The sequence below is a fragment of the Dipodomys ordii genome, unplaced genomic scaffold (assembly GCF_000151885.1).
Source record: "Dipodomys ordii isolate 6190 unplaced genomic scaffold, Dord_2.0 Scaffold35, whole genome shotgun sequence".
Taxonomy (NCBI): domain Eukaryota; kingdom Metazoa; phylum Chordata; class Mammalia; order Rodentia; family Heteromyidae; genus Dipodomys; species Dipodomys ordii.
In genome coordinates this window covers 11,581,888-11,605,338 of record NW_012267251.1, presented here as the reverse complement: position 1 = coordinate 11,605,338, position 23,451 = coordinate 11,581,888, and the positions used below count along the sequence as shown (strand labels likewise).

General features: G+C 39.8%; 1 protein-coding gene across 4 annotated transcripts in view; it reads right to left on the bottom strand.

The window, feature by feature from the left end:
- The window catches only part of Srgap2 (SLIT-ROBO Rho GTPase activating protein 2), a 243,038-nt gene that overhangs the window by 106,830 nt on the left and 112,757 nt on the right, over positions 1–23,451 (bottom strand). For all 4 annotated transcript variants that reach the window (XM_013017480.1, XM_013017481.1, XM_013017478.1 and 1 more), the window contains exon 4: positions 8,123–8,285. In XM_013017480.1, coding sequence (XP_012872934.1) covers positions 8,123–8,285 — 163 coding nt within the window. The remainder of the gene's footprint in view (positions 1–8,122; positions 8,286–23,451) is intronic.

Here is a 23,451-nt window from a genome sequence, read left to right as displayed (position 1 = left end):
CTGTCTCTTTTATCTGTATTCTACCCCCTCCTCTCCGCCCCCCCTACACCTGTGATTGCACTGAGGGCCCTCATGGACAATCAGGTACAAAGTCCTATCACAAGATCCTCAAATGAATCTTTTTTTTTAATTTTTTATGTTTTTTTTATTGTGAAAATATTGTACAGAGGGGTTACAATTACATGAGCAAGATAATGAGTACATTTCTTATCAAGCATTGTAGCCTCCTCCTTTGTTTCCCCTTCCCACCCCATCCTCCCCCCTACACCAAAGTTGTAAAGTTCGTTTTCGATATAACAACGTGGATGTCTCATTGTTGCAATGGGTCTACTTGTATCCCTATTTAAAGGATTTGTTTTTCCCTTCCCCCTACAAAGTCTCCCAAATCTATATAAATATTTGAAGGTTCCCAGGATTAGACATGACATCTTCTGGGAGAGGGGTGGTCTTATTCAGAAGGTATTCTGACACAAAAGTGGTTTTGAACATCTAGTACAAGTCTTTGTGAGGACATAAACTCTTATTTCTTCTTGGTATTTGAAAATACCAAGAAGCACCTGGAACTCCTGGGTCGGATGGTAGGTACCTGTTTAACTTCATAAGTAGCTGCCAAACTATTTTCCAAAATGGTCTTAGCACCTTACATTTACTGATTTTTTTGAGGCACAGTCTTGCCATGTGGGCTGGCCTTAACCTGAAGTTCTTCCTGCCTCAGCCTCTTGAGAGCTTGGATAGCAGGTCATGCTCTACCACATTCAGCTTCCAATTCACACTCTTAGCAACTTAAGAGTTCTATCCATCCCCACTAATATTAGTCATTTTAATTTTAACCACTTTGGCAGATTTTTAATATGGCTCATTATTTTAATTTGCTTATCCCAATGATTAATGACATTGAATATATTTTCATATGCTGACTGGCCAATTGTATATTGTTATTAGTGTTCACCAAAATGCTTGCCTGTTTTAAATATTTGGGATAGCATGTCTCAGTAGTGTTGAGTTCTCAAAGTTCTTTATTGTACATTCTAATACAAGTCTGTCAGATATATGTTGCTGTGGTTGGATGTACTCCCTAAAGTCCATGTGTTGGAAACTTAGTCCTGAGAGATGGGACCTTCCGAGGTGATTAGATGAGTGGATTGCTGCCATTATATGGTAGTAGGTTAGTTTATTTCAGAGTGGGTTCTTAATAAGGGGGTGAATTTGGCTCCTGTTCTCTTTCTGTCCTCTCTCTATCACTCATGTTGTGTTCTCAGCCTTATTATGATGCAGTAAGAAGGACTGATGGAAGCCAGATGGAAGCCCCGTGACCCTGGGCTTTTTGGTCTCTAGAACTGGTAAGAAATAAACCTCCATTCTTTATAAATTACTCAGTGTTGGCTATTCAAGTAACAGCAACCCCAAATGGACTAAGACAGATGTATTGCAAATATTTTCTCCTAGCCTGTGGCTTGTTTTTCATTTTCTTAACAATGTCTTTCCAAGAATAAAAGTCCATGACTTGATGAAGTCCAATTTGTCTTTATTTTTTTCTTTTATAGTTCATGCTTTTTATATCTATTCAAAGTCACCAAGATTTTTTTTTTAATCTAACCAAGTAACTTTCTTTCTCCCCACTTTCCCCAAGTAACTTTCACACACAGGCCACACTGACAACTACAGGTCTATGGGGATTCTGACCTCGCTTTCTCAGTTTAACCTGAGTTTAGGACAGACACTTTAAAGCATACTAAGGTAGAGCAGGAGCACAGGTAACTGGAGCACTATAAAAACAAGGGTGCAATTGAGAGCCTTCAAACTGTCTAAATTGATTGGCTTCCAAGCTCAAGTGTGAGCAGCTGTCAAGGGCTAGAAAGACTGAGCTAAAAAAGCAAAGCCAGAGGAACTGTTAATGTGTTCCAGCTAAGTGAAGGCAGGAAAAGAGGAGGATTGTTCGCTCCAAGGTGGGAAACAACACATCCAAGTTTATTTCTGTCTGAACAGATCAAGTGGGAAAATTATTTTTGTTTTTGGTGGGACTCTTTAGGACATCATGGAGATGGGAGTCAGACTTGGCAGTGTTTGGTCACCATGTTTGAAGCCACCACATTAAACAAATGAAGGTGGCAGCAATAATATTTGCCTAAACCTTAGTTCCAACAGGGGTCAGACAGACGGAGCTTTCATTACACGAAAGGAGATGGCAGGAGCTGCAAATGGGCTCAAGTTTCCCCAGAGCCCTAGACAAAGTAGGTCTGTTTTCAAGCTGTGGACAGGAGGCCACTTTTCTCCAGATGGTATATTTAGCTAAAGGAATCTCCGACATGGCTTCATGCAAAATGTAAAATATGTCCCAGCAGACATAACCACAAACCAGAGAGTTAACGGGGAGCATCCCTTCAGGGAGTCCAGTAGCATAGAAGGGCCAATTGTGCAGCCATCCTGACATCCCTAAATTAGTTGAATTAGCTGCTAGCCAGATTTTTGGCCAGTTTTCACATTTAATGAGTCTTTGTTTCCCTCTTACTAGAGATTCTGCCTCTAGGGAGAAAAACATGCTACTCTATTTCACTCCAACTCCTAGTGGCTTCATTCCAACATCAGGTAGGAGAAACAATCTAATGCTGATGTCTAAGCACTTCCTCACTTAGGGAGGTTCATGTGCAAAAGAAAATGTGAGGTCAATTCTATACTCAGGGAAAGTTCTGGAGTCAATGGAAGAATGTAAGAAATCTGGTAAACCTCTTCCCTGTACACCACACCTAGGGCCTCATAACAGTGCATGAAGATGGAAATACTGTATTCTAGAACCAGATGACTGGGAGTTTTTGAAAAATGCTTTTGAAAGTATGTTTATTTGATATATAAACATATAAATGAGACATCATCCTCTGATCTCACCCAGTAGAAAACAAGCATAAACCCTAAGTCTATGGGGAGGACAGAGAAGTTGGCCCTAAGTTAGCAAGTGGGATGGTGTGATCCTATGAGTCCCATTCCCAGTCAGAGGGCTGAAGCCCCTGCTCCTGGACCTAAAACAAACATATGCCATAGACAAAGGTCAGGTTGATACATCAATGTAATACTACTGACAGATCTTCTGTCTCCACTCTTCCTCAGGGGCAAGGAGATCTGTCTTCCATACACAGACCGTCCTTCCATTCTTGTCAATGAAGGTCAAGGTGATGGTGGCACAGTACCCTCTAGCCAAGACTTCAACCACCTTCAGGTATCAGATCAGTAAATACCTCAGACATTGCCATTTACTATGTAAAACTTACCACCTTGATCTACTTCTACCACTGCAGGAGCAAGTATAAAAGTCCCTCCAGTGACATCAGCAAACTTTATCTAAGGTGATCTTACAAGGGAGATTCTGACACCAATAGGTTTGTTCTGAGGTTGTAAGGCAGCAGACAGCCTTATGCTCCTCCATTTTTAGGGCTGGCTGCCCCATTGGGTCTATCTGCTCCACTGGGTATACAGATTATTCATGGATACTGAGCAAGAGCATGACTGGATGAACTCTGCTTGCTGATGTAAATTCCCACAGCTTCTCTTACAAGTTTCACCCTTTCTCCCTTCATTAAGGGCTATAAGATTGGTGGCCACTCTATCTTGGGAAAGGCCTACACCAATCTTGATGCTCCACTCATAAAAGAAGGTACCTTTGCCTTATCAATTGTTAATTGAAAAGTTTCTTCACTGTTGAGCATCCTTGTCTGCTCATTGCCACTGACACTGGTGGTATCTGACTGCTCCTCCATGATCCAGCATGGGTCCCCTCATCCCACTTACCCGTCGGTTCCCCTACCGTGCCGCCATCAGCTCCATACCAGCTGTAGCTACAGCCTCAGGACTTCTTGACCTAGTGGTCCTCAGCACCTTCTGGCATATTTTTCCCTCCACCTCTCCTTTCCCCAGTCACTGTATTTTTTAAGAAATATTTTGAGTGGAACATCAAACTAAACTGGACAAGAATAGCCAGGAGAACAGCACAGTAAGTCTCCTGACTTACTCCTGTAACATTAGCTACTCAGGGAGTATGGACTGGGAGGATCACTTTTTAAGGCCAGGCTGGGGAAAAAGTTCAAGACTCCACCTCAACTAATATCTGGTCATAGTGGTACACAATTATCAACCCACCTATGAGAAGCTAAGCTTGGGAAGATTATGGTTCTGTGCTAGCCTGGCAGTGAAAAGAAACAGTTCATGAGACTCCATCTCAACAGAAGCTGGGCACAGTGGTATGCACCTCTCATCCCAGCTACAACAGGAAGCATGAAATAGGAGAATCAAGGTCCAGATGCAGTTTTCGGTAAAAAGTGAGACCCTATATCAAAATAACCAGAAAGAGCTGGAGTTGTGGTCCAGTAATAGACCACCTGCCTAACCAGCACGAAGCCTTTAGTCCAAACCTCAGTACTGCCAAAAAATAAAAATAAAAAAATAGTAACTAACTTACAGAAATATTCTAAGGACGAAAGAAGCAAATGTATACAAAATGCTAACCACAATATGTGGATTCAAACTGGCAAAAGTTTTGCCAGTGAATTTCATAGAGTAAAATTAACCAAGGGCACAGGCTTCCAGAATGAAGCCAGAAAAGCAGCTTTGCTGAAGCCATGTTGCTAGAAATAGCAATGTTCCTTCTATTGCTAGACCTAAATTTACTGGTAAAACAAAGGCCTATCTTTTTTATAGTTTTGGATTCCAATTTGGCATCACTGGGTTGCTGGTCATTATAGATAACACTTGTAAAACAATAAAGACTAATCTTTATTGCTCAAGAAATGATGTCTTCAACTGTTTGGTGAGCCCTCGCCACACCCACACCTTGCTTTTGTTTATCCTTACCTCTGGGACTGGAAGTGACCTATCAAAACTTGCCCAATGTAGGGCTGGGAAGGTGGCTCAGTGGTAGAGCCCTTGCCTTGCATGCTTGAGGCCCTGGGTTCGATTCCTCAGCACCACATAAGCAGGGGGAAAAAAAGCAGGAAGTGGTGCTATGGCTCAAGTGGTAGAGTGCTAGCCTTGAGCTGAAGAGCTGAGGGACAGCACCCAGGCCCAGAGTTCAGACCCCACAACCGGACCCAAAAAAAAAAAAAAAAAGATCTATCTTTAGTTTAGCCGGGTGCTGGTGGCTCACGCCTGTAATCCTAGCTACTCAGGAGGCTGAGATCTGAGGATCGCGGTTCAAAGCCAGCCCGGACAGGAAAGACCGTGAGACTCCTATCTCCAATAAACCACCAGAAAACTGGAAGTGGCGCTGTAGCTCAAGTGGTAGAGTGCTCGCCTTGAGCTGAAGAGCTGAGGGACAGTGCCCAGGCCCAGAGTTCAAGCCCCACGACCGACAAAAAAAAAAAAAAAAAAAAAACTTGCCCAATGTTACCTAACAACCCAAAGGAAATTCATGGTAAGAGAAGTCCTTGTTATCACAGAATTGTCAGACATTGGATTTCAGAAGACACCTTCAAGACCACAGAACTCAAACATTTTTTTTTTTTTAATTTTAGGGAATTGGGACACATAAAGAAGTCCAAGGTTTTAAGATGAAGGTCTCAGGGGTCATGGAAGACCTAGGTCCATGAAAAAGGAGTGTTTGGAAAAGGCTTCAGCTCTGATAGTACAAAACAAACCCCAGGAAGCTTCACATCACTGACAGTGTGGCCAGGCACACTCCATAGTTTTCTTACCGAAATGTTCTATCTGAACTTGTGAGAGTCTAATTTTTCATATGAATATATTCTCAACCAAAGATTGAAAACTTGGAATGTGCAAAAATCTTCCCTTGCCTATTACTAGAAAGCAGAATAGCTCTCACCCAGCCAAAAGAGAATGAATCTTTTCTGATCTACCAGCCAGCTTCTTCTACTTTAAGAGTTCTTTGAGTATATTTGGTCCAAGGGAAAAAAGAAAAGAGATTATTCACACTGTGGAACAGAAAGCATTAACCATTCAACCATCTAATGCACATCTCTAAACAACTATATCTTAACTGAAGTAGTTATAAAGATCAAGAGAAAGACCTATAATCTTAATGATATACTACAAATAACTCACAGTTATAATATTGAGAGAAATCCCCAAACAATGTATATTTTATGATTCTACTTACACAAAGTAAGAAACTAAGCAAAACTAATCTCTTCTGTTAAATCAAGACAGTGCTTATTCTTCAGATATGGGGTGACTAGGTAGGAGTGCATGGGGAGGAGGTCTGGAGTAGTGAAGTGTTCCCCTTTTTTTCATAGAAGTGTTTCAATTTTTAGTTTTTTTTGTTATTATAAAGGTGATGCACAGAGAGGTTACAGTTTCACAAGTCAGGTAATGAGTACATTTCTTTTTGTCACCCCTTCCCTTGCTCTCTAAAGTGTTTCTTGATCTAGGAGTTAGTTATTTGGGCATGCTCACTTTGTGAGGATGCATCAATCTATAAATGTCTGTCTACTTTTCTCCAATGAAATATAATATTCACAGAGGGATTTTTTTCCTTCTGGAGGTGACAGGGCCCATTCCTCCTGTGTGTTTTGTACTTAGCCTCAGGTGAAATGTGTATGAGCACTGGAGGAGCCGGGTATATTCATGGCTTTGATAGCTGGCTGCCATTACCACAGACAGCTCTGAGAGGTAGAGAGGCTAGACAGTCAATAGCTTGTCCCTTTCCTTTCTACCCTAAGGCTGGGAGAAAAGGAAATTGAAAGACTGTGAAATCAAGCCAGGTAAAACTCTCTCCTGAGAACTATTTTCTCAGATGAAAGAGGAAACTTTCATAGTCTTGTTGGTTGTCCAGGTCACACAGAAGAGCTGAAGTGGTAATCACTTATGGTCAAGATTTTACCTGAACATGTTTTAATTTTAGTCACACTCACACATCACCAAGTATTGCAGGATAGTTCAGCTTAGTGACAAGCAAGCTAGAGCAGATGCTGAAAACCATGGAGACAGTGAAGAATACCCTCAAACCTAAATGAAGAATGGCCCTGGCCACAGTACAGCTGGGCCACTAAAAATAGCCAGCAAGCTCTAGAAGTAGTTGTCTTTCTCTTCTTCTCTTCTTTCTCAGTACCCTGTCTCTAATACATAGGAAAAGCCCATTTATGGATGCTGTTATAGCCTAAGTCAGTCTTTTCAGGCTAGTAAACAGAAGAAACTGGGTATTAGTTCCCAATGCTGTGAAATCTGAAAACTCTGTAATGTTAATGACTGGGAAACTGGTCAAGACTTCTAGCCATTGATGACAACCTTGATTATCAATCTTTTTTCTTTTACTGCCTAACCTCAAACTGTAAAACTAGGTTTTGTTTTGTCAGCTGGAAACTGATGAATTCAAAATAGCCCTACAGATCTTCTGTCTACCTGTGACTTGTGGGAAAGCTTACTTAGCTTCTAGGAAGGCTTTTTGAGGGGGCTGTTAAGAGACTGAATGTTAGGAACAGTATCCTCTGTACAATGGTTAGGGCCTTTGCCACCATTTATAACCAAACCTCATGAATAAATGACTCTACTGAGGGCAAAAGAAAAGATGTTTCCAAGAGTCTGGTTCTACCACTAAAGGAAAGGTGATTTTGGAAGAAATCCTCCAAGGTTGTCACATTTGGAAGAAATACTCCAATGCTGTCACATTTAATTTTTAGTTTTTCCTTGGGCAAATTGCTCAATCTATATCCAAGGAACTGGGATAACAACTAGCTTCAGAAGCACCAAGGGACCCAGAACAAAGATAAGCCACAGTAAGAATAACAAAATTCCTAAATCCACCTTGGCCAAGTTCTGGAAACAGAAGCATACAAGGATTCACTAAGTGGACTAGAAGAGAAAACATGAAACAACACTGATGGTTCCTGGATACCAAGAGGGCCACAAATCACTTGAGGAGGCCACCAAGACAAGTCATTATTAATACACACAGATTATTCAAGATTGTGCCAGTTTGGGGTTGTGTCTTGCAAATGGCTATCTTTTCAGGGCTACTTTTAATTCAGTTCAGAAAGAAAGAAAAGAATGCTAATTCAAATATTGTTTTCCTGTGGGTACATAGAAGAGAATGGTCAGTAGGCCAAGAAGATATCCCTTCTCTTATTTACTCGATTGTCATTGTTCCACCCAAGAAACTCTGTGATAAAGAATATCCACATACCTTTTTGAAGAGTCTTCCTGAGTCCTCACTGACTTGGACAAATCGAGGAATTATATTATTCAGGTAGATGTCACTCAAGGTAGTGTGGTCTCTGCTCTCCCGCTTCACCTGGTTTAAGAGGAGATTCCAACAGTTGACTGGAGAAAGAACATTCTGATCCTTCCTGTAAAGAAACAGCAAGGAAAAAACCCTCAATGTTGGTAAGCAGCAAGGGCCAACATCTACAATTATAGCTCATGTCACAAAATCATAGCAATTACAGCAGAACCAGAAATAAAGTTATCTTTCCTGAAACCTGAGATTACTTCTCTTGTTTTCTAAAATTCAGTGGACCAAAAAAGGGGGGAATGTGTGAGGAAAAAATAGACTAATAGTAAAGAGAGGGAAGAAAATGGAAGAAGGAAGGTGAGGTAGGAGAAGCTAGGGCATTTGCTGAGTATCTATTGTGTCTTAGGAAGTTGGTGAAAACTTTAAATGTATTATTTCATTGAAGCTCCCACATTTTATTATAAGGAAGAATTACCATTTATGGAGTAGAAAACTGAAACTCACAGGGGAGTCATAGAAAAAGTCAAGAAGTCACTGAAACTCATAGAAGTCTAGACCAACAGTTCTACACTGCCAGACTAGAACAAATGTGGGCTGTCTGACTCCAAAGTCCATAGTCTCTAGGGTTTGGAACAAAAGTTAGAGATTTTATCTAAAGACAAAAATCACTAAAGCACTGCAGACTAAATCCCCACAAATTTATCCACTATAGGATTCCACGAAGGCAATGTTTGTTGAGAGAGAGAGAGAGAGAGAGAGGAAAGAAAGAAAAAGGAAGGAAGGGAGGGAGGGAGGGAGGGAGGGAGGGAGGGAGGGAGGGAGGGAGGGAGGGAGGGAGGGAGGGAGGGAGGAAAAATAAAGGAGGAAGGGAGGAGAAAGAAAAATCACAGAAAACTCTTAGGAACACATCTAAGGAAGCTTTGATTTCATTACTGAGCCATGATGTGTCTCATATAACCAAGAGCACAGCCACATCTGAACAGACATATTCCTGAACATCTACAGCTTGAGTAGAAACACAAGTGCTAATGTTAGATGCTCACATCAAATGATAATGAGTTCCCAAGGACTTTTCATCTACTCCATTCACAGTACTAATTTAAGCAACTCCAAGTTTTGCACCTGGAAGTTGAATTTCTTTGAACAGCAGAGAAAACAGGAAATACGATTCATTTGTGGTCCTGTTTATCAATGGATATAATGTACTTGGCATAGGCTAGGCACTTTACATGTGCTGTTTTCCTTAACCCCATGACTACTGATGAGATGGGTACAATTAGTCATACTTGAAAAATGAGAAAAGATGGAGTGAAGAACAGGTTCAACACACAGCCAACAAGTCACAATGCTGGAATTCCAAACCAAAGCTATAACAGCAAAGTGCTCTTAACCATGGAGAAGAATCACACTGTATGCATGGCATGTATGCATCCCTCTCCTCTCCCTTTCCCCCTAGTCACTCTCAGTGCAAAGGAGAAAGAGAGAGAGAGAGAGAAAGAGAGAGAGAGACAGAGAGAGAAACAGAGAGACAGAGACAGACAGAGAGAGACAGAGAGACAGAGACAGACAGAGAGAGACAGAGAGACAGACAGAGACAGAGACAGAGAGAGACAGACAGAAAGAGAGACAGAGAGAGAGGAGAGAGAAGAGAGAGAAGAGAGAGGTGAGGGACCATTCATTGAGAGGGAATTGGTTCTTGAGACAGCACTGCTTCAACCAGGGCTGGCGAGTGCCAGGCACTTGTGATCTGTAAATCTGGGAGTTCAACTTAGAAGCTCTCCATTCTGTAGTAGTAACTAATCACATTACACCTACCCACACTTCAGAACACACCAGAACAGCAACTCAAAGACTTGTTTAACCAAATGTTAAGAAGTTGCTTCAAACCAATGAATGTTAAAAGTACATATTGTTTACAGCCTGCCATTTCAAACCCCTATCCCAGGCTTTGCATGTCTTCTTCTTTAAAAAAAAAATAAATTAGAGCTCATTCATTGTACAAAAGAATGAGTTTTATTATATTTTCACACATGCACAGAACATAACTTTGATCATATCTAACCCACACATACACTTACTACTCTCACTCACTTACTACTCTCAACCCCTCCAAACCAGAAACAACATGCTTTGTAGCAATATAAAATTGTTAACATTACCTGTCAACCACAACGTTATATCTATTACCTTTCTAGGGAAATTAAGATTTCCATAGAAATTTAAAACTATGCCCAGGAAAGAGCGAGAGATATACAAATTAATTCATTCCTTTCAAAATGTTTAGCATTGAAAAAAATAGTAAATAAGAAATAATTCAAAATGGTGAGGGAACTAAGCATGTATATTCAATGATATGTGACATTTCTACAAGGGATCTCTCAACATGATTCCAATCCATTTTAGTTATAAAAAATCAAATTTACATTCTTTAACAAGAGATATTCCATGTCCTCAATAAGCATAAATGTGCCAGGCCATTAAATTTGCTTTCTTAAAGGGCAGGTTTGGGCTAGAGTTATCACTAATGGCAGGTCATTTATTTACCATGTACAAAGCCCTGGGTTCAATTCCCAGCATTAAAAAATAAAATAAATTTTTTTTTCTTTTGGGAAATGGTAAGTCTCACAAGATCTTACATTTACAATTGATTCCAATCTGCTTCTTATGGGAAAGTATGGGCGGTTGATCAGTGCTGGGTTCATAGTAGACCATGGTTGTCCAGTGAAAATCAACTGTATCACCATGTCATCAATTATTGCAATGCTTATTATAAATATTAGTAATTAGCTAATTAATAGTTACAAAGGGGTATGGGACTAGCTTCTAGGAAATGTCAATAATTCAATAATAAAACTTATAAGTACCTAAATCAATTTAAAACTATTCCAAGATTACAATAATCCATCTGTCTGAATTAAGATTTATGTGCTGAGAACTAAACTCAAGGCTTTGAGCACACTAGAAAACACTACCACTGAACTCCATCCCAATCCTACAAGAAATAAATTGGAAGCTGAAACAGATACAAACTTTAACTTATTCACAATTCTGAGTTCAATATAATTTAGTTTATAAACACCCTCATTGTACGCATTGACTTTGTAATATAGAACTCTAAAAATTTGTACTTTAAAAGTAGATTTACACCCCCTCAAAAAAAACATTGCTTCGATTTATTTCACATAGTGGAATTCTATGCATGATTTTTACTTTAAAAATGAGTAGATGGCTTTGAAAACAAAAAGTATTGGGACCTATTATGTTTCTTCTAGGGGTTCCCAGTCTCTTTTACTACTGCTGCAACGTTCTGGATGATCTTTCAGTTCCTCTGAGTTTTGATGCTTTCTCAGACATAGTCTTCCTTTCAACTGAGGTGGCTTAATTAATTCATTCATTTATTTATTTTTAGGTGGAGGAGGGGGGGGGTGAAGGGAATGTGGGAAGAAGGGAACACAAACATACTCTATGGGCAGTTTCCCAGCCAACACGAACAAAGATGAAACGCACATCAGGCTGGAAAAGAAGCAAGTCCATGAGACGTGATTTCATAGGGAGCACATTAAGACTCTGCTAGAGTGGTTTCCTGCTCTAGTGGCTTTGCAGCCTGGTTTTATTTGGGGTCACTGGAGCCGAACTTCATTTGGTTAGGAGATTGAAAATGGTCTTTATATCTTTTCCATCTCTCATGTGTTCGCACAGTGTCTTTACTCCTCCTCCAGAGCCCCAGGTTGTGTAATACTCCAGCATTTAAAGAAAAGGGTCTGCATCCCTTAGGAATGTGCTGAACAGCTGCAAACCTCCTCAAATACTAATCCCTAAAAAGCAGACAAAATATCCACAAGTATTTTTCTTACTTAAAAAAAGATTTCAGGAGGAAGATCAAGAAAATATCATATTGTACTGGAGGGGGGGTGGTATGACCTAAGTCAAAAGATAGAAGACGTAGAAAGTCTAGAGCCAGCCAAGCATCTGCACAGGGGATTATCACTGCAAATGGACTGGGTGAGACAAAACTGCCCAGCTGAATCATTAGCTCTGAAGACATTAGCCCAGTTTTGCTCCCTCAGTTTAGACTACTTATGAATCTTCAACAAACTTAACAACAAATACTCAAAGGGATTTCTCTAAAATATCCAGGGTGAAGAGCCAACTCCATAAATTTGCCCTCTACATTATACAACATTTCTCCTCCCTCCCCCCACACCACACACACACATACATGGCCCCTGTGTTTAGTTTCAATTGGCTCAATCTATAAAATAGACATCATGACTCTTGAGAAAGATCTTCAATGAATGGCTATAAAATCCCAGAAACTTCCAGTCTGAGACGTCATTAATTACTAATGGCAACATTCAGAGATCTGCAGATAGAGCACACTTGGCATTAGTGGAATAGCTTGAACTTCTTCATTGCTATAGTAAGGTGTATTTCCTTCTGGGCCAAGTGTTTCTAACTTGCCACTTTCATGGCTGTTGTATGGATCAGCTAAGACGAGAGACACAAAAGAACTATGACAACACAAAAGAACTATATAAATGTGAGGAAATATTATTATTTTCAGTTCCAAACAAACCAGGACTCAGCTTTCATCTACTTCCAACATGTTCCTCACCCAGCCCTGGGCCAGGGCCAAGAGCACAGCCTACTGAAAATGCACAGCCCCCAGCAAATAATAGTTGTGATATGACAGCAGCAACAGGCAATTAACAAAGCAGCTGTAAGTCTCTAGGAAGACGTGAGGGAGATACCAACGGAGAGCAGAATTCAATCTGCCACTGTCCTTTCTCTAAGGAACAAGGTGGAACAATCAGTCCACATTCCACACTGTGTGCTGTGCTTGACAGAAAGGAATGGAAAGAGGACCTAGACTGTCAGAACCCTAGATGCTTCTGCAAGTTCCAGACCCCACCCCTATCCCAGAATGCCTATCAGATCTGGCAATCTCTATATAGAGCTGGCAAATACCAATATGTCTAAGAATATGACTTCTCGGCCTTAAAAACACACATCTATGATGAGAGACAAAATCCCAGATGAGTTAAATGTATCATTCAATATGTTATTAAACATCCAACTATGAGAATAATAAAACACACACACACACACACACACACACACACACACACACAAAGGTACATGTATGATTAAAGAGATGGTTTAGTGATGGCTGGACAGGGAACCAGTAATGAGGAGAAAACTAGATTTTTTTAAAAACCAAATTCCCCCTAGCACCTTGATTAAAATGAAATGAACTGAGGCAGCCAAAGAGATTATTTTATTCAGATGAGTGTTATTAGCCTTTCTGGCTTATTTTCTCTATTATGCATTTTGCTGATGCTGACAGAAGCAGACGGGCTGGATGGAGAAGCAAAGCTGCTGCGGATTTATGGTCTGACAGTGCCATGCATAAAATCAGACCCTTGCTGACCTAGATAAACCAGAGGATGGATTGGATTTGCTGGAAGGTGTGAAAAGAAGGAGGGCAAAAAAAAAAAAAATCTCCAAAGTAGAAACTGACTTGAAAAACATTCTGTGGGTAATGGTGTCCTGCCGGCTGTGTGACCCAGTATTAGAGTGGCAGCTTAAAGACATTTTTTTCAAAGACAAGGCAGGCAGAGGGGGGGCGGACACACTTCTTTGGGCTTATCACAGCTCTGGCTTCAGCTCTGCCAGCAATGAGATCAGAGTAGAAGAGTTCAGAGTCAGAGAGAGGAAAATGCCAAAAGCAAAAATAATGTATTCTGTTTATGGAAAAATAAGCTTTCACATTAGTGTCATAAACTGTTTCCATAACCTTAGACAGATGATTAGAAAGGATTCAAACAGAGCTGTGCCCATCTTACTCAAAATAGTCTAAAATGTCCCCTATAATCAAGTTTGGGGAAAGAACTGAATGGAAATGAGATTCTTGTGGCTCTGGATTAGTTCCATGGGGTCCAGCCACACCCTAGGGAGAGAGGCATGCCCAAGGGCTAGGAGCTTAGGAATCTGCTTTGAAGTAGACAACTGGACTAGCACAATGTCAGACATCTGTTAAGTGCTTAATAACAATTTCCTGGGTTATTATGGACCAACGTTCTTTCAGGTTAGGTCAGAGAACTAGGCATGAACCCCAAATATGAACCATTAAAGATCATTAGTTAATGTCAGGTAAGAGACTTTGCCTTCCCTCCTATGGTGCCAGCTCTAAGGGAAAGAGCTTCAAAACATCCAAGACAGCTCTGTGGACTCCAAAAGACCAGACATGGGAGTCTACCCAAGATCTGAATCTCTGCCATCTGGATTTCTTGCTTAGATTGCAGATGTCTTATTGTGTAGGTTTCTTCTGAGGCTCCAGTCTTTTCTTATTTCATTCATTTAGTCAACAAATATTAATTTTTAGCATCTACTATGTGCCAGGCACATAGGACCAAGGATAAAAACATCAATTATTCTTGTTTCTGACCTGTATGGTCATGTGTACAAATCTCTTGGATCCAAGATATGGGTTTTCTGCCCCTAGACTGCCTATCAGCTTCCCTATGCTGGGCTTGTGGCTTGCATGTCCAACAGTGAGAATGAACTCATTCTAAAACCTGGGTTCAGCTGACTTAGAAGAGCTGCAATGTCTACAAGAAGCCCCCTCTATGGTTTTTTCAACCCAGGACCTTCTTTGTGTTTATACTCTGCCTTGGCACTAACATTTTCAGAACTACAGAGACTAGACAGAGAACCTATTAAATGTTCCTTATATAGTCTAGATAAAAGTTAAATGCAGGAGAACATGACACTGATTTCAACTCCAATATGATCTGTTGAATTAAGGGCCTAGAAATGAACATATATTAATTAAATCCTTGTAAGGCCTACTAAAATAGATCTATGATCCTATCAAAAGACCTGAGCTGACTATATCATTCAACCCAACTAAAACACAATAGCAAGATTTGGTAAAAGAAAATACAAGTATGATCAATGACCAAAGTTGCACATATTTCTCACTTTTAAAAAATATATAACCATCTATATACTCCATTGACAGTTGGATCCACATGTTCCATTAAAAAAAATCTGTGAACAACTCTATATCTTCAGTTTTTTTTCTTCTCCAGTTAATTAAGATGTCACCAGAAACCCATAAGTAATTATAGCACATAACAAACATACAGAAGAAAAAAAAAGTACAACAGATGTGTTAGCAGATTTTTAAAATAAATGAAACCTCGGAAGATAACTGAGGTAGACGGTCTGGCTCACCCCTGGCAATTCATTCTAGAGAAATAAATACCTGTCTGTGCCAAAGGGGAATGACGTCATTCTGAAATCCACACTCATTTTCAAAGCAGTGAACACCTTGGAAGCAGGCATCTCCTTGGCATGAGGTACAAGTGGAGAAGCTTGATCTAGAGCCAGGTAACTCCTCCTGGCTGGCAGTCAGTACTCAAGAGTGCCAAGTACCAACAGGCCATTAGAAACAAAAAGCATCCAGAATGGTCTTTCTCCCTCCTGAATACCCGGAACAGTAAGTCCACTTACACAGCTAATGATACGAAAGAGGAAAAGATAGCTTCCATTAAACTATAGAGCTAAATGGAATAAAGTCTACACAGTCATCAGATTAGTTGCATACATCATTAGTACTTCTCCTGTGTTATTTTGATATTTATCTTGCCTTTATTGGAAGGAAGTCTCTTGAGGACAGTGTATATTTGGAATGTTCAAAGAATACCCATCATCAAGAACCAGATGCCAGAACCACAGAAATCCTGTAAGTGTAGAGCACAGTAAGACTACAACTCACTTAATGAATAGTTAATATCCTCAGCCTCCATCCACCTCACTTACTCAACTGCTGCAGTATGTATTCTGGGTGACTATCAAGTGACCAAATTTGTACGCCCATTGGCTTGTAGGCTCTGAACTACAGTCTATGATTAACCAAGGTGACATTTGATTGGCAGAACTTTAAAGAGTTGGGTGGTGTAAGAGAATTCTAGTCAATTTTTAGGTTAGTAGGTCAAAATATTGAGTTCCGGTCCTTAAGGAGTCTGGATGAATAATGAACCCTATCTCAGCAAGGAGTACTCCCTCTATGGAAAGCACCCTAAACTATGCTCCAGTCCCAGATTTTGCTCTGCCACCCACAAGCCAGGTAATCTTGGGTAGGCCACAAAGGTATTTTTCATCTGCTTAAAATGAGGACAGCATACCTGCTCTGCCGATCTCTTCTGACTTTTGGGTTAGAGAGGTTCATAAAAAAGCTTTATGGACAGAAATCATCCTTTCTTACTATTGTGGCAACTGTTATTTCTGCACCACAGCCTACACAAGGAATTTACATTCACAAAACAATGTGGCTAAAGTCCTGTCTATAAATACAAACACATCTCAAAATTCCTTATTACTCAATCTTACAGTAAGCCTAATTGATACATTTCCTACTTCATCAGTGTGCTAAACAGAAATGTGCTTTGTTGCTATTAACTTATCTGGTTCTCTGGAAATTCCCAAACTCAATAAATCTCCTGTGTCCAACTTAGCTGAGACTTGAAAGGGAAGAATGTTAAAGTGAACGGAGATAATCCAGAGGGGACAAAAAATAGGATCATGGAATTTCAGAGGTAGAAGAGACTTTCAAGATGGCCTACAGTCTAGACCAAACCTATCATTTTCTGTGTGAGAAACAGCCTCAGGGAACCTGAGGTCACACAGATAGTAGCAGAGAAAGGCAAGAACCAGGTCTGAACCAAAAATCACTTTCTTATTTCTTTGTGATGGGAGCTTTGTGTTAAACAGAAAGCGTTGGCATCTACAAAGACCTGGTGTTGAAAGAGTTAACAAACAATGTTCAATTCCCAGAGCACACAGCTATTCTAAGACAACACATAACAGGAATACCAAGGGTCCAGGAACCCAGAGGGAGCAAAACTGCTGGTGCCTAGCGGCGCCGGAAAGCATGTTGACACACTGCATGTGGTTACACATGAAAGGCAAACGCAGAGGAAAAGCAGTTTTGAATCCCACCCCATTCTAATTTGGGACTGGCTCTGGGCACCTACGAGTGGACTGTGCCACACCCAGCCACTCTGTAAAATGACCCTTTGGTTCCTTCATTCTCTATTCTGTGGCCTCAGTTAACCCCTTCTGTGCCATAATAAGGGCCATAAAAGACATTTTGAAAAGAGAACTCTAAAGAAATATTGAGACCTGGGAATTAGCATAAGTGACTGACCCCAATGAAAAGGTTCTCAGTTTAGATTTGGATGATTTTGACTACTGTCTACCATCTCTTAAGCAACTATGTGAACTGAACCTAAGTTCCTAAGAGAGCAATTTATGAGTCTGCAGGACCCCAAATCACCCTGCATCAGAATCACCTGGGATGTTTGTTTAAAATATGAATTCCTGTATTACCCTGCCAAAGACTCCAATTCACTAAGGATGGAATGAAGCCCAGGAAATTTTATGGTAATTTTATGCAACCAAAAATTTAAGAAGCAATGCTCTTAAAACAATACTTTCCAAACTGTGGGATACAATTCACTAGTGGAGCGAATATATATATATATATATATATATATATATATATATATATATATATATGCATATATATAATGTATATTTCTCAAAATGTGAAATAGAAAAGACTAAAATAGAACAATAGAGCAAACTAGAAAATACAGTACATTACATATAGGAAAGGCAAGTATTGGTCTGTGAAAGTGTTGTTTTTAGTTATTTAATGGTTTGTGTATGTGCACACATGCGTGCGTGTGGGGGGGGGGTTCTAATTTGCACTACAGATTCATGATAAAAAAAATTCTAGGTGAATGGTCCTAAGTCCTAAGAGGTGATTATATACTTCAGACACTTTTGAGAATATGAGAATTCTCTTCCAAACAAAGAAGAAAGGGCAGAAAAGAGATGGAGGGAGTAGAAAGAAAAAGGAGAGGAGAGATAGTTGGTGTGTAGATAAATGTAATATACATATGAGTCCCTGGGGTTCCTGAACTTCTGGAGGCCTACCTCCTGAAGACTCTTATAGTGTCTAGACTCCTATAGTGTCTAATATACTGGTCATAGTGGTGACCACTGAACTATACCAATCATCTTCTTCCCAGTGCTCTGTAAATTAGTGCTGGTGTCTTTATTATGTACTGGGAAGGGTAAAAGTCCTCATCATGTTACTTCTCTTCCTCTTACATGCAGGGTGACTAGAGATGCTGAGTTAAGCAATTTTCTACAGAACATTAGTAGAAGAAAGCTGCTGGCATATTCTAAGAATAAAAATTCCAAAAATAATAATGTAAGGAGGATGTCACTATGTCCACAATGTCACTGAAAACATTCCTCGTCTATAGGAAGTAACCATATGTTCCCTTCAAGGAAGGGGAGATAGTAGGGCTGGCCCTTTTGTACATGCTTATCAATTAAAATTAATAGAAGAACATCTACTTTATTCCCAAGTAGGTGGCTTCTTTGACCACTGACAATGATACTAAGCTTTGCCTTTTATACATGAACAAAAGAACACAAATTTCTTAGTCCCTAAAATGGGGCATGGCCAATTAGAAAACCACCAGTAATTCCAGCTTGGTTATCAAGCAGTACTGTTTAAATGGTTAGGCCCACCATCACACAGAATTGAAAATGGGGGTAAAGGTTTTGGGCACCAGCCTATGCTAAGGGACATATACAAAGAAGTGAAGGCAAGTGGCAAGAAATAATGGAAAAGGGGGAAATGAAGGAATATGCGAAGGAGGCAGCACCACTGAGACAAGAGAATCAAACCCCAAAACGATTCTAAAAGTTCCTGATGCTTTTCAGTAATTTGTTTTCATGCAGTGGAAATTGGCTCAGAATCTAGGAAGCTTTGGGCCCATCTGTTTTTGAACTTAAGCTCTAGGCAAGATTCAAAACAGCTGGAATCAGCAACACTGACCATGTTATATGTGTCTGGAGGAAACAGAAATAAAATGTGTAGAGGGGAAGAAGAGGATGCAGGTTAAACAGGCGAGGGGAAGGAGAATCTGGAAGCCATTCTCAGAGAGAAAGATGGCCAGAATTAATGCAAAGGAATTGTTAGAGGGGCCAAAGCATCTGAGTGAAGGAAAAAAAATCCAACTAGGAGAAATACTAGAAGTGTCAGAACAGGGTCTGCTAACAGTCCAGCAGCAAGGGCTAAAATTCTGCAAGGTTGGTATTCATGAGCAATGCCTAGGGACTTTGCTTCTAAGGTCAGATCAAGACCTGCCAAAGGTCCAACATGAAGCATCTGACATACTAGATGAGAGCCTAGAGCTGAAATTCAAGCTGAACTGCTGTGTCCTGAAGTACAAAAGAGGTGATTTTAGTGATAAGCATAAGGAAAGCAGTCTTAGGAGAAACTGACAAAAGTGATGATCCATACATGCTTGCTTGGTGAGGGCTGACCCAGGAATAAGGGGAAATAACTTTCAAAATGATCCTTGGAATGTAACCACTGTCTGACCTATGACCCCATCACTGACTTCTGCTGGTCTGACATAGTCTCTAGAGAAGCAATCAGGTCTCTCACATCTCCTAAAATTGTTCAATCTCTAGTCAAGAGGAAAAAAAATTCAAACAAGTAATACAAACATACCAAAAACCTTGGGTTTTAGGGAGAAAGAACTTACTTTAAAAAAAAAATAGTCAACTGGGAATGGTGGCTTAGTGGTAGAGTGCTTATCTAGCATGCATGACGCCCTGGGTTCAATTCCACAGTACTACATAAATAGAAAAAAGAAAAAAAGTAGTATGGAATTGAACTTGGGGCCTTTTGCCTGCTAGATCACTTGAGCCACAATACTAGTCCTTTCTGTATATTTCTTTTTTAAAAATTTTAAATGTTTTTTTATTGTAAAAATAGTGTACAGGGGGTTATAGTTACATGAGTAAGGTAATGAGTACATTTCCTATCTAGCATTGCTTTCTGTATATTTCTGTTTCAGAGATAAGGGTCTATTTCTTTAATTGGGTCTTGATAACTTTGTTAAAGCTGGCCTTAACATTGTAACCTTCCTGCTCCTTCCTCCTGACTAGCTGGGATCACAAGCTTGTACCATCAAGTCCAACCATGAATTACTTTTGAACAATATGTTTTGTCCCTCAAGGCTGAAAACAAAATAACCATAAACTAGAATTACAATCTAGTTAGTATTGTAGTTTTTCGATGTCATGGGTTAGCAGTTTTGAAATTACATTGGGTACTGTCTAGGATGAAGCAACTCATTGAATATATTATGGATAATTGAGGTCAGGTTTCCCAGTTTAGAAAATAGTTATGAACATGGAATCAAAACTGAATGAAACATGTGGCATTAGATCAGATTTGAAGATACTAATGGGAATTCACAGACTTTAATATCAATAAGAGCTGGGCCCCGGTGGCTCACGCCTATACTCCTAGCTACTCAGGATGCTGAGATCTGAGGATCACGGTTCAAAGCTAGCCTGGGCAGAAAAGTCTGTGAGACTCTTATCTCCAATAAAAACCACTAGAAAACTGGAAGTGGCATTGTAGCTCAAGCGGTAGAGTACTCACCTTGAGCTGAAGAGCTGAGGGACAATGCCCAGGCCCAGAGTTCAAGCCCCCAACCAACAAAAATAAAAAATAAAAAAATATCAATAAGTACAGTCAGTCTTTTAATTACTAATAGTTCAACTTGAGAGTCTTTGACTTCACAATGGTGGAGAAAAAATAAGCATTTAGCATTTATTCCTTATATTTAATTTTGATCTTCTCTGGGGTTAATCATGTGATGTAGTTCTCTGGACCGTAGCAGAAAACCACAGCTCTATCAGCCATGAGACCACAATGTAAATAATCAATATTCCACAGTGTGCTATGTTATTGCTAAGCTATAGTGCTTAGTAGGCTGGATGTCTTAAGGGATCCTCAACTTACAATGTTTTCACCTTGATATAATGCCATCATAAGTGGAGGAGCACCTGTATATAGATGGAGACAGAGATATTGGCATACCTATGTTTAGCCAGCTGCCAGTGGCTCATGCCTGTAATCCTAGCTATGTGGGATCTCAGCTCAAGGACAGCCTAGGCATACATAGGAGACTCTTTCTCAATAAAGAGTTGGGTGCTGTGGTATATGATTGTCATTTAAGCTAAACAGTTGAGATCAAAAGGATCAGACTTCTAGACCCTCTTGGGCAGGAAAGTTGATGAGACTTCACTTGAATGGAAGAACCCAGGCATAATGACAAGTACCTGTCCACCCAAGCTATGAGGAAAAAGTATAAAATAGGCAGATCATAATCCAGGTGTGGATCCAGCCAGGAAATGAAATCTTATCTCAAAAAAGGATTGTGTGTGTGTGTGTGTGTATATATATATATATATATATATATATATGTACATATATATATATATACAGACATATACATATATACACATATATATATGCAAAAAAGGATTGTAAGTATCAGTGGTAGAACACCTGCCTTACAAGTAAAAAGTTCAAACCCCAGTACAGGCAAAAAAGGAAGGGTGTGTGTGTGTGTCTGTGTCTGTGTGTCTGTGTGTGCACATGTGCGTGCACACACACACATCAATCTGCTACCTCTACAGACAGACTATAAATAGTAATACTCCAGAACAACCAGCAAGAAAACACTTAGCATCTATGATTTCTAAATACCACTTCACATTAAAAGCATCCAGGGATCTATGAAAAATGACTGACTCCACAACTGAAGCAAAGATAATACAAGATGAGAAGGAGCATCTTGTGCCAGAAAACTACAGAACTACTCAAACAGATGACATGGGGGTATGTCAAAAGGACCAGCATAATGAGACTCCAGTGGCACTTGGGACAACAATTAAAATGAAGATGTTAAAGGATAATAACTTACTGGAAAAAAATGATCATCTACAAGTCTGCAATGACATAAACCAACAACCAGACTAAAATTATAGGAGTGGTGGAGACGCTCTTTTTTAGTGTTACCTTCCAACTGATGAGGAATAGTGGAAACTGGGTCATTTGATTAAAGCAAGAGTTATCAATGAATGCTCAAGCTGTTGAGTATAAGGGCTTTGAAGTACCTGGTCTCAAAGCATAGCTCCACCATTGATGCCTTAATTATAAAGCTTGAGCCTGGTTGGTACACAACACTTTAACCCAGTGGCCAAAGTTAACATCATTAGTAAAGAGACAAGTGACTCCTGATAGATACACTGAGGAGATTATGACACTGTCTCTATAGAATTCCTGCCAGAAGTTTCTGGTCTGAATCTAATCACAAGGTAATACAGAAATTATAAAAGGATATTTTAAAATAAGTAGGTAAATGCTTCAAAACAATTTCAATGCCATGAAATATAGAGAAAGACTTGGAAACACTCTAGGATGCTTAAGAGATAATGCAATTGAATTGTACATAATCTGGAACTTGCCTTTGGGACAAGTTTTTGACTTCACAATGGTATAGGGCAAAGACAAGTTCTACATTGTCTGTCTGTCTGTCTGTCTATAATCTATCTACCTACCTATGTACCTATCTATCTATCTACATGCAAAGGCTAATGCTCTACCAATTGAGTCACAGCACCACCTCCAGCTTTTTGGTGGTTAATTGGAGATGAATCTCAAGGACTTTCCTGCTGGACTGGCTTCAAACATCAGTCCTAAGATCTCGGCCTCCTGAGTAGCTAGGATTACAGGCATGAGCCATGGGCACCCAACCCCAAAAGATAATTTTTTAAACAACTGGTAAAACCTGGTCATTCATGGATTAGATAATATTATTGTATTGATCTTCATGCCTTGATTTTGGTAACTGTACTTTGATTATATAAGAAAATATTTTATTTTTAGCAACACACACTGAAGAATGTAGGGATAGACAAAGGGTATCATGTCTGCAAGCTCAGTGTCAAGTGCTTCAGAAAAACAAAGTACCTTTATCTGAAAATTATGCATTGAAAAAATATAAAGCAAATGTTGTAATATTTGGGGCAACCTGGATAAAGTGGTAAATGAAAATTATTTGTATTGTACTGCTCTCTTAATATTTTTCTGTAAGAATAAAATTGTGTAAAAAATAAAAACAAAGGGCTGAGAATGTGGCTCAGTGGTAGAGTGCTTGCCTAGAATGCATGAAGTCCTGGGTTCAATTCTTTAGCACCACATAAACAGAAAAAGACTGAAGTGGAGCTGTGGCTCGAGTGGTAGAGTGCTGGTCTTCAGCAAAAGAAGCTCAGGGACAGTGCCCAAGTCCTGAGTTCAAGCCCCAGAACTGGCAAAAATTTTAAAA